The sequence below is a fragment of the Silurus meridionalis genome, chromosome 4 (assembly GCF_014805685.1).
Source record: "Silurus meridionalis isolate SWU-2019-XX chromosome 4, ASM1480568v1, whole genome shotgun sequence".
NCBI classification, from domain to species: Eukaryota; Metazoa; Chordata; class Actinopteri; order Siluriformes; family Siluridae; genus Silurus; species Silurus meridionalis.
Window position 1 is genome coordinate 13,771,912 of NC_060887.1, and position 12,077 is coordinate 13,783,988.

General features: G+C 38.0%; 1 protein-coding gene across 2 annotated transcripts; it reads left to right on the top strand.

Moving 5' to 3' along the window:
* The first annotated feature begins 1,130 nt into the window (after positions 1 to 1,130).
* flcn (folliculin) lies at positions 1,131 to 10,136 on the top strand. Of its 2 annotated transcripts, XM_046847184.1 has the most exons (13): positions 1,131 to 1,212; positions 1,467 to 1,538; positions 1,788 to 1,997; positions 2,226 to 2,372; positions 2,527 to 2,748; positions 2,985 to 3,145; positions 4,223 to 4,314; positions 6,725 to 6,876; positions 6,978 to 7,091; positions 7,657 to 7,780; positions 8,376 to 8,501; positions 8,606 to 8,708; positions 8,965 to 10,136. In XM_046847184.1, exons 3-13 carry the CDS (start codon positions 1,788 to 1,790, stop codon positions 9,170 to 9,172), a joined length of 1,659 nt encoding a protein of 552 aa, XP_046703140.1. In that variant the 5' UTR covers positions 1,131 to 1,212; positions 1,467 to 1,538; the 3' UTR covers positions 9,173 to 10,136. The 2 variants fall into 2 exon arrangements, with proteins under 2 accessions (XP_046703140.1, XP_046703139.1); XM_046847183.1 differs by having other exon boundaries at positions 1,163 to 1,538.
* Positions 10,137 to 12,077: the final 1,941 nt, after the last annotated feature.

A 12,077-nucleotide genomic window follows, 5' to 3' on the forward strand; every position in this document is an offset into this window, starting at 1 on the left:
TGTGCCCTGTTCAGCGAATGCTCTGAGAACACGTCCCGGTATGCTGTCCAGGCCAGCTGCCTTCCATGCATCCACTTTGCTAAACGCTAAATAGTAGTTGAGAGTGAAAGTGGGCTGTAAGCAGTAGAAGAGTCCGTGGTTGAAGTGAAATGTCCTATGCTATGATCGAAACGAGCAAAACAGTGATTGAGTTCGTCCGGTTGGAAGGCACTGCTAGTTGGTTGAGATCGAGATGTTGGTTTGTGGTCCCTGATAGTCTGGATGCCTTTCCACATGCGTCTGGAGTCAGAGTTGTGGAAGTGCTCTTCAATGTTAAGTTTGAATGTGAGATTGGCTCTCCTGATGCCTCTTTTCAGGTTGGCCCTGGCTCTGTTGTAGTCCTCTGCGCTGCCCAGATTTAAAAGCAGCATTTCTTGCTTTCAACAGGATTCAGAGTTCATCCACTGCTTCTGATTAGGAAAGCATTTTACGTGTTTGATGGTAGTGTCATTGTCAATGCACATGTTGATATGGTCCAAAACAGATGATGTGTAAATGTTTATGTCTGTGTGAGAGTCCAGTGTGGCCTGTGAGGCAAACATGTTCCAGTCAGTATCCTAAAACTGTTGCTGTAGAGAAGAAATGGCTCCCTCTGGCCATACTTTTACTCTCCTCACAGCTGGTTTTACCCGTTTGATCACTGGTGTGTATTTGGGTATGTAACTCTAGTTTCTTTCTCATAACCCTGACTTTGTTATGTATGTTTAGTTTGGACTTAATTAAAAATATATAATAATAATAATAAATTTTACATGGAGCTTGTTTGTGTGTTTTGACTTATCCCTGGGAGAACAATCACTAACATCTCGACCAGTGCATGGAGCAGAGACTCTCGACTTCCGTGAACGCCCTGTGACGTCACCGACTTGCTTCTGGGTCTTGTAGTTTGTAACCATTTTTCAAAACCATTATTTTAAAATCAATATGATTATTATTTTAATTATCACTAAAGCTTAATTTGTTCACACAATCATCTCTGAATAATCAGACTCTCGATTTCGTGTCTGAAGTCCAACACAGGTCAAACACAGGTTTTTTCTGATAACGCGATACTAAATGACGTAATGACGTAGAACCCCCCCTCCCTCCCACAGCACGCGGCTCTGATCACGCGCACGATGTTATGAACAGGGCGCGTGACTCTCGACCATGTGACCGGCCAGGCTCAAAGAGGTTTGTGAGGCAAAGCGAGCGAAATAATCTCTACGTTATTTATTTAAAAAATACCAATAACATCATTAAATATAAAAGTGTCGGAACCGGAGCGATGCAGGAACATTTACTGACTGGATTTTGAATACAATAACGACAAAGGGATGCGGTTAGGCGTGTTATTTCTGCAGCACGAGCGACTACTTACTTGAGGAATATTTCGGAAATACTGACTTACTGTGTGTGTGTGTGTGTGTGTGTGTGTGTGAAAGTAGCTGAAAAATGAAAATGTCTTGGTGTCTTTAAGTCGCTTGTGTCTGTAGGTGACTGTCAGGAAGACTGAAAAGGTCAGTAAAATGTTTATGCTCTATTCATTTCATTCATTTTGTTATACCATTCAACTTTATTTCTATTAACAATTAAATGTATTCATTCTAGACCCATTATATGTTGTACATTATGGCCTATATATATTTATTCTACCTTTTCATGAGTATTTAGAAATGTCTTCTGGATCCTCACATATCATTTACTGCCTCAAAACGAGTGAACAAAAAAAATTCACAACTACTGAAACCCAAACACAATCTTTACAGATGAACGCATTAGTCGCCCTCTGTCACTTCTGTGAACTCCACGGGCCTCGGACTTTGTTTTGCACCGAGGCTGTTCATCCGCCGTCTCCTTCACCTCCTCAGTATGGATCTGCTATGATGCCTGACCGGGAACCTGAAGGAGAGCGTGATGGAGAGGGACTAACTATGAAGGCCAACAGCTCAGAGACACACAGAGCTGACATGTGCGAGGTAAGAATCAAAGCATTGTGCGTTCTTACCTGACCAGGTGATCCGGTGATGGTAGAAAAGGCACCTTTTGTTTTGTTATGACAGCTGTGGACACTCATGTCATTCCTCATGAGGTAGTCACCTGGAATGGCTTTCCGACAATCTCAATTTGATTAGCAGGTTCATCATTCCAGTCATGTCCACTTTTAAGGTCAGAATCTGATATCTTTTGATCTCTCGTACTTTCAGGGCTGTCGCTCCCTGCCTGCGTCTCACCCTGGCTTTGTGAGTGTGGACAGTGAGACAGGGATTCGCTACCTCAGTCATCAGCATCCGCGTCAGCCTCAGCTGTTCAGCGTAGTGCGGCAGGCTTGCGTGCGTAGCCTGAGCTGTGAGGTAAGCACTTTGGTGTGTGTGTGTGTGTGTGATGAGGAATTGTATACTGTATCATGACCTTTAGTTGAGAAAGCAAGACCGAATTTAGACGGTTGGTGACAGACAGATTTTGGTTCAATCATTTGGACACCCTGACATGTTCTTATTGTTACAGGTGTGTCCAGGTAGAGAAGGACCAATCTTCTTTGGGGATGAGCAGCATGGCTTTGTGTTCTCGCACACGTTCTTTATCAAAGACAGCCTGGCACGTGGCTTCCAGCGCTGGTACAGCATCGTTATAGTGGCGATGGATAGGATCTACCTCATCAACTCCTGGCCTTTCCTGCTGCGACACCTCAGAATCACTATCCAGAGTCTTCAGAGCACAGCACTCCAGGTAGCTGAGGTCCAAGCTCAGTTATCACACAATATCTCAGGGCTATGATTATATAAAAAATGTACTGGCGTCAATTTACTAATAAATTTCTAAAAGATTAAAAAAATGTCATTTCACTTTTAAGTGGGACGCATTTACTTTTATTTGCAGCTTCTTCATTGAAATATATGACGTAATTGATGTAAGCGATGGCGGCCGTTGGTTTACTTTTTTGGTATTTCACTTTTCCCCTTAAGGTATTTGAAAGAGAGCAGGTGGTGTGCCCTCAGAGACGGATGAACAGCACCTTTTCCCCAGCAGGGTTTCCTCATCAACGCAGCGGCAATGCAGCTCGCTCTCTAACCTCTCTTACCCAGCATGCCGACCTGTGGGCCAGCCTGCACACTTCTTTCAGCTGGTAGGACATGCACAAAAACATCTCTCACGCACACTTCGTCTTATTTGCCTGCGTGAATGCAGAGCTGTAGCTATCAATTATTGTAGCAATGACTATTCTTACGATTATTCCAAAGATTATTCGAGTAATCGGATAAGAAGTACTTTTTTCTTTATTATAGAGCAATACTGAATATACCAAGGAAAATAAGACTCTTAAAACGAACCAGTCATTTGTGTCCTTTTTAGAAAAATGTACATTTTATTGCTGAAATTTCATACAAGAATATCTGTGAAAACCCATTTAGTACATTTAATTGCCAAATTACATCAAATGCAACTTGAAATATATAAATAAAAAATCATAAATAAAAATTATTTTCAGATTACTCTTCAAAAAAAAAAAAAAAAGAGTAAATAAAGTAAACGCACTGTATGATCTTTTCTTTGTTTTTGTTTAAAATAATCGCAAACTTTGGAAACTTTTTTTTTTTTTTTTTGCATGAATCCTATGGAAGCCCGTTTCTGCCACAAAAAAAGGTTTCCTCAATTCCGAGTTTATTTCTCATAACTCTGACTTTTTTCTAATATTTATGATTTATTTTTTCTGCCAATTCTGATTCAGTTTCTCGTTAAACATCCAACATTTCCGGTGCGTCTACCGGTAACCATGTATCGGGCTTGAAGTTTGAAGCTGTTGGTGTATTGACGAGGTTCTTCTGCTTTATGTGTCTTGTTCCGTCTCCTCCAGAGCTGATTGTTAGACAGAGTTCTCTCCAGAGATCGGAGGCTCAGTTTGATACCATGTGATCCTAATGATTGTAGCACATTTAATGTTTAATGTGTAAAGCTTTCTGGCACTACAGAGGGGGTGATGCTGTTGGAATTATATATAAATAAATAAATTCAGAATTGCGGGGGGGTGTCATAATTAGGCAAACTTTTATTTGTTTTTTGGCGGAAAGGGACTTCCATATGAATCTTCTCCTCGCCCCTCGTTGTTTTGTCCCCTGTTCCTCCAATTTTTCTTTCTGCAACATCTTCTGTGTTTTTTTCTTGTCCAGAGCTTTCCAAAGTTTATATATCGTGTGTCCTGCAGGTTGCTAAAGGCTTGTGGGAGCCGACTGACTGAAAAATTGCTTGAGGGAGCGCCTACTGAAGACACGCTTGTTCTCATCGAAAGACAAACAGGTGCTGTTATGGTTGCAAGTGGTCAAACTCAAACTTTTGGTTAAACCTTTAGCGTGCATAAAGAATCTAATTTTAAATTACGCTTTTAATGTGATTTTCCAACATGAAAACATCACAGTCAAATTTGTTAAAAAAAACAAACATATAATATATTTGATTTTCTTTGCAGCTGTGACTTTAAAGTGACAATGGGGATTAAATTTCCATGATTTCTTTCCTGAGCTCATGTTACTGTCTATATGCACCATGTTTTCCCTTTATTTTTCAAGAACACACTGGAAGCTGGATTTGCTTCACTAACTTTGCTCTTTGGTGTGATGGAGCATAGCAGTGTGTGTGTGGGTCTCTGTGATGGTCTGGCACATTCAAGCTTCAACCCTGTGTGTTCCCAGGATAGGCTCTGTATTCTCTATTGTCCTGCCTGGGATAAAAAAAGATTGCTGAAAAGAAATGACTGATTGTGACATGAGTTAACATAAAAAAAAATGTCTACTCCCACACAACCATAGTAGAAAGTAATCTGCATTAAACTACTCTTACACGCACAGTCTATATAACATAAACATATATTCAAGTTTCTGTCTGCTTGAGAGAACCTGCATGGGAGTGGGAGATGAATTACTGTGTATTTAAAAGTCAAACACAATTTGTTAACTATTTAAGAGACAAGTGCACAGTGGCTAAATGAAGAAGGGTTAGTTATGACATAGTGCATTTTAATATTTGCTGTGCACAGAAAGACAGTAGGATGCGTTGATGCTGCTATATAAGAAAAATATGACTGTATAAGACTGTAGAAAGGACGTTACTCATAATCTTACATTCCAGTGCTCATGTTAGTTCTCACTCTCCAGTGTTCAGTATTGTTTTAAAGACTATAACCACACTCTTAATATTAACCAAATAATGACGAGGGTCCCCTTTTGAGTCTGGTTCCTCTCAAGGTTCTTCCTCATAACATCTAAGGAAGTTTTTCCTCGTCACAGTCGCCACGGCTAAATACAGATTGCTCACCTTAACTGTTAAATTCTGTTAAGCTGCTCTGAGACCGTGTCCGTTGTAAAAGCGCTATAGAGATAAACTTGACTTGACTTGACTTAAAGCGAAATTAAACTTCAGGAGGCAGCATGCTGATACATGCATAATTGCACACAAGGAACAATTCATAATTTCAATGTTGTTTTTTTTCCCCCTGTGGAATAGAGTTTCTATGTGCTCATGCGTCAATTCCAGTAGATGCGAAATTTATTTTGACAGAATTCTCACTCAGTCATTAAAGTGCAGGAATGTACATGTTCCTGACGTGTGTAGCGTTACTCTCTTCTTTGACGTTGTGCCCATGCACAATCCAGAACGTATACTGTGTATTTTTTTTTAGGGAAGGGGAACATAATAAAGGTGTGAAAGAGTGTTTATATATTTTAATCCATCCTGTGTATACACATAAAGTAAATCTGTATTCTGTAATCTGTATTCAAGAATAGGGTTGTTTAATCACAATCTAATTCGGTTCACAACTATGTGGGATGCCAATGGCTACCCATAATCCAACGATCTGGTGTTAAACAAAAAAGGATCGGTTCCATTCCGCGTGTGGTTTCTCTCACTAGGCTTGTTTGAATGTGCCCATTTTGACCAATACAAAATAATTCAATGTAATTATAGATTCTGATATTGTTTTTCAAATGTACCATAAATATTGTGATCGGATTTAAATATTTACATATGCATTACATATACGTATAAAAAAAAAAAACTTTTCTGTGTAAGCACAGAGCATTTGTAGTGAGAAAAAAAAGCCAGTGTTAAATCGAACTCAAAAAATGTTTACATAGCAAATAGTTTAGATTATTTTAGACCTAATCCACTTTCATTCCAGTCCAAATTGAATTTTGAGATTAATCAGATCGGGTCAGAAGGTCCTATTAAGGAATCGGTCAGATACCTAATGGATTATTTAGGTGAATGTAAACCTACCCATTGTTTTTCTTTTCAGTTGTCTCTGGGATTTAATTCTTATTTAAATTGTATTTAACATCCTGTAATGTCGGAGATCCACCTCTCCACCCAGATTTCTGTAAAGTTATTTCACTAAAATAACAATGAAAATAAAATTGAAGTCATTTGGAACTTTTGGATTTATTAAATAAGTTTTATTTGCACATACCAGTTCAGAGTAAATTCTGTGGGAGTGGGGAGAAACTACAAACACTTTTACATTTGAACTCAAAACTTGACTATTGCAAGACTACAGCTTTAATTTAAATGTATTTCGTACATTCATACTTGGTAAGAAATTCTCCTACAGAAAAAGAAGAAAAAGAAACTAAAATGTCTAAAATAAAAGTTTGTTTCTTTCGGATTTTCTGTACACACTGATGAAATTGTCTGATGTATGTGCTTTCCACAGAACAAGAAGAGGAGATGAATGCTGAGGGGGGCAGTGTAGCTCAGGACAGCCAACCTGATACCACACAGGAAAGGGATTTTCTGTTTGGTGGTGATGGAAAAGATGAAGAGCCTCTTGGGCCAAAATTCAAATCTCTGAGACATTTACGTCAGGTAGTTTCACGTTAAAACCGCTTAGTTCTTTGCCATTTAATTATAATTTTTTCCAATTTTGCCATTTTGAAAATTGTTTATTTTTTTTAATTGATTGACAGGTCCTTGGTGCAGCAGAGTTTAGACAGCTGGCATGGCATGTGCTAATGGGAAACCAAGTGATATGGCGAGGACATGACTGTGGTTTCATCCAGTCAGCTTTTGAAATGCTCAAAGTGAGTTCACCACAAATGTACAAATTTCTCCAAGAAGTTGTAGGAACAGGTTCACAGTTTTTAAACATGAATTCAGCAATCCAGAGCTAAGCTAAGTAAGGCTATGCATTGTAACAAATTTTTTATTTAGTTTTTTCATGATCTTGACATAACAAAAATTGTTTTATGGTTATTATCCATGATGCTGCCTCAAGAAAATGCGCTTGTAAAAGTCGGGATAACGAACAAACAACTTCTGTTGAGATCACAAGAAAATTAAGACGTGATCACGACAAAACAACTTATGCCCAGATCACGAAAAATATAAAAAAAAATTACAATGCATGGCCGTTTAGGACTTCCATAGCTAAGCCCCTTCTAAAATGGTTTGCCATGTTTGCATAATAATCACAAAAACGGATTTTGTTTCTGCAATAAAGTTTGCATGTCTTAGAGGTAATGGTTTAGCGGTGGTCTTTCGAGGTGATATGTTAGACACTGTTATTTTAAAGACAAAATGCAAATTTATTTGAAATTTCATAATCACAGTTCTGCTTTTGATTTCTGTGCACCCCCCCCCCCAAAGGCTTTGCTCCCAGTGGGTTGTGTTCGCGTAGTACCTTACAGTACACAATACGAAGAAGCATACCGATGCAATTTCCTGGGTCTCAGCCCTGACGTGCAAATCCCAGCTCATGTCACTTCCTCAGGTATGCCCACTTTACCATTATACACTGCAAAACAAAAAATAACACACGATCACTGCGCGCTTTATTAGGCGTACCTGTTATCTAATCAGCCAATCACGTGGGCTCAACGCAGTGAGTAAAATCACACGGATACGAATCAGCAGCTTTATTTAAAGTTCAAGAGTTTGATCTCGTGTGATTTAGAACGTGACATGGCTGTTACACTCTTATCATGAAATTTAGCAGATGAACCACTTTCATGGTATTTAAACAGTGAGAATATATTTTGCAATCAGTTTTTTTCATGGTTGGGGAGCTTTTGCATAATAAGGGAGAATTGAATGATGGTTGGAATTTGGCAAGTGATCAAGCTAAGGAAGAAATCAGGGAGACATAAAAAATGGTATGTTCCAAATACTAATGGAAAAAAATGGTGTGTTGAAAACACAGGACTAATTGAGAGCCTCTATGTGGTTTATGTGATAGCCCCTCATCTGGATTAGGTCTAAACATGATGACATCATAGTAAACAGAACATACATTTTATAGACAGTTGCTGTATAAGATGAGGTCTGTAGCATTTGTGTTAGTGTTGACGATATTTGTTCTCTTTCAGAGTTCATGGTGTTGGTAGAGGTGCTGAATGTGGAACAGGGCAGTGCGTATGGTGCATACACAGACGATCTCCTTTCACTGTATCAGTTCAGTATCAGCAGTGCTAATACCCAACCAACAGACAAAGGTAAACATGCAGTGCAATGTAAACAATTCACCTGCAAAAAACATGGAACGCTTAGCCAACGCGGTGATACATTGTTTTCTTTCTCTTCTACTATGAATCTGCAGGACCCACGCTGTTGAATAAGCTCGACCTGGCCCTGGCTAATGAGAATCTGTCTGTGGACGTGGTGTCTCACTGCCTGCTCTGTCTAAAGGAGGAGTGGATGAAGTCAGTGCAACTCAAACTTTAACTCTATATTTACAACTTAAACTCAACTCATGATACTTGTAGAGTTGTCTTCAAAATTAGATTAGATTAGATTCATTTTTATTGTCATTACACATGTACAAGGCAACGAAATGCATAAATCGTTTGTTTTAATGCTGTTCAAGAAAAAAAAACATAAATAGTTTGACTTCTCTGTATGGTGTTTAATGCTTTCTGACATTGTCTCCTCACTTCCTTCTTTCTTTGTCCCCCCCAGTAAAGTGAAAGTGCTGTTTAAATTCACTAAGGTGGATGGAAGGGGTAGGGAGGACACACAGAAGGTTTTAGCCCTGCTGGGGGCCACTGGACACGGGGAAGAGGACAATGTGCGTCTCCTCAAGTTCTGGATGACTGGACTGAGCAAGACGTACAAGAGCCATTTAATGACTGCCGTCCGAGGAGGAGAGAGAACTCTGAGTCAATAAGTATTTGGGGGGGGATCCTGTGTTCAATTGAACGGCTACGAGTGATGTAGTCCCTTAAAATACTGTTTAACAATTCTGAGATTTTCACAATCTTTCTAGGAATAGAAATGTATAACTGCTAAAAAAAAAAAATACATCTTTGCAGGAATTGTATAAATTCCTTATCTGAACTTTGACTTCTGCATTTGTTACAAAAGTAGTTTTTATCTCCCGAATGTCAAGTGCATAATGCAGCGAGCACCACCCTGAATTAGACAGATGTTGTAACTTGCACATGATGTTTAATCTTTTCAGATATCCAGCGAATTAACTTGAGCTCTCATGTGCTGTTTACAAATGTTGACACGGACAACCGTAATTATTGTTTCCACCATCACAGAGCTTGTAGATCCTTAATTCTTGCTCTTTGGATTTTACGGGATTGCATATTACGGTATAAAGGTTATTAAAACAAGACTCTATTTGCTTTTCCTAAGCGATGCCATTTGATAAACTGAGTAGTCATTGTACCGTCTGCATTACCTCTGTGCTGTTTAAAGCACATAAGCCTTATTTATTAGAAATATTTATGCAGCAGGTATATTTATGATTCAAATCAACTGCAACTATTAAGATATGCTTATATATTATGTATGCATAAAAAAAAAGATTTGTTTAAATTTATGTGCGCTGTTTGTCCTGTAGCAGGAATTTGAAAATGAGTTCTGTAGCTGTATATGAAGAATTCGCACACTTCTTTCAGTCCAAGTAGCATTTATATATATATAAGTGTTTCAGTGTGAGAACTTGAATGATGTTTATTTTGCACCCTCACTGGTTTCTCTGCTACCTTGACTTGTGCTTGGAATGTCTCTGTGTGTCATACTTACAGAAGTAACGTTTTACTGTAAATAGAAATGTTAATAAAAAAACCTCAAATGTTTGTAAACAAGAGGTCTACATCATCTTGGGGTGATTGAAAGCATCGTTTTTCTTATTTGTTTAAAAGGATTCAGTAACTCAGATGTAGTATCTACATATTACATACAAATCTTTTTAAGTTATAAATACAGGTCACTGATTCTACTCTTACAGATAAAAGTGCATCAAAACCTTATACTTAAGCATCTTAATACAGTACTTAAGAATTATTACAAAAAAAGTACATGCCAGCATAGAGATTAGATTTTTCTGGCTGAGTGCCCAGATATACCTTTCCACCTCCCTATAGACATGTCTCCAAGTAAAATTAGCCAGCTATATCATTGAGATTGTGACCATGTGTGGAAACAGATTTACTTCACTTTATCCTGGAAATGCTTAGCACTGATAACACAAACTACAGATCCCATAATGCAGCGCTTCAGCCGCCTTACCGAACGCTAGACTAACTGGGAACATTTCAGCGTCAATCAATCGAGCTTCTGTTGATGTTTTTAACCCTGTTGTAAAGTTATTGTGAAGCCCCTCACAGTGGTAAAGAGAAAAGTTGATTCTGAAAACAGAGTCTTTCAAAACCGATGAGATTCTGAGTAGATGTTTACTGACACGTGTGTCTTATTTGTGGAGCAAATGTGGCTGTAATAAAGGAATTGAATCTAAGACGGAACTATGAGACAAAACATCGGGATAAGCTGAAAAACCTGAATGCACAGCAGAAGATACAGAAAGTAGAAGAGTTAAAGAAGAATCTGACATTTCAGCAGATGTTTTTCACCAGAGCAAAATCACAAAGTGAAGCTGGTGTGAAAACAGAGAAGAAATCAGAGGCACATCAGCCGGTTATTTACTGAGGGAGAGTTTATGAAGAGCTGCATGATGAAGCTGTCCCTGACGTCATTTGACAGCTCTTTGGTCTTTCCCATGGTGGTGAAGAGGTTTGAATGGAAGAGGTTGATTCTGTGACTGGTGTCTTTTATACATATAATGAGTTGATATTAGGAGTTCTTTCTTAAAGGTACAGGAATAATCTGAGTGTGTGCGAGTCAAAATTCAAATACAAATACATTTTCATATAATATTAATTTAATTAATCTTTTTTAGATTCTTTCTCTTTCTGTTAAAATAAACCTATTATAAAAATTCTAGACTGTTCATTTCTTTGTAAGGGGGTAAATTTACTAAATCTTAGGGGATCGAATCATTATTTCCCCCACTGTAGATCTATGTAAATAATTGGGTTCTAACTTTAATTTCCAGCTCATTTCTTGAAATAAATATAAAAAATGTTTAAGGGTTTCCTAACTCTAAATTTTCTTACGTTTAAGAGTACACCTTAGTACTTAGAAGGTGCATTTAGTGTACATTTAATTAGCTGTTAGGGAAACCCTTTAAACGTACAGCACCTTGTTCAAGTCAGAGACCACGCTTATACTGACAGATATTCAGTTTCTGTATTATTTCTTTCCAAATTAGTACTGAATAGCCATCTGAAAGCAAAAGGATGGCCTTTGATTTTTGTCTTCGGTCTTCTGGGGGGAAACAGAAGAAAGAAAAAACCCTCCAGTTCCAAACTGTCATTAAAATACAACTGGAGACGTTTGAGTCACTAGAAGTAGAAGGTCACTATAGAAACTGTTCTCCCTCGTGGACAATCCATTCACCGACTCTTTAGGAAATCATTCGTAAACGCCAAGCTGTAGGTGGTAGATGAACACAAAACTGCACCGTCACCAGTACAGTGCTTTTAATATCATACATAAGCTGTATATATATTATATTATACACTCTTTTTATTTTAATTTTTTATATAAACCTGTTTTTTTTTTTTTTTTATCCTTTAAAAATTATTACCATTTCTCCATGCTGTGAATCATAATTATATTTTCAATGTGCTTTTATAGACCTGTTATTTAGCTTTTCATTGTCATTGGTATTCCATATGCTGCTGAAACATAATTTCAATAAAATCAATAACATTTATTTA

Excerpts from the sequence above, each read along its gene's own strand:
- flcn (XM_046847184.1), top strand. The coding sequence starts at position 1,788 with ATGAACGCATTAGTCGCCCTCTGTCACTTCTGTGAACTCCACGGGCCT. Across the intron at positions 7,092-7,656 it reads CAGCTTTTGAAATGCTCAAA|GCTTTGCTCCCAGTGGGTTG; the intron begins GTGAGTTCACCA and ends CCCCCCCCAAAG. Across the intron at positions 8,502-8,605 it reads TACCCAACCAACAGACAAAG|GACCCACGCTGTTGAATAAG; the intron begins GTAAACATGCAG and ends ATGAATCTGCAG.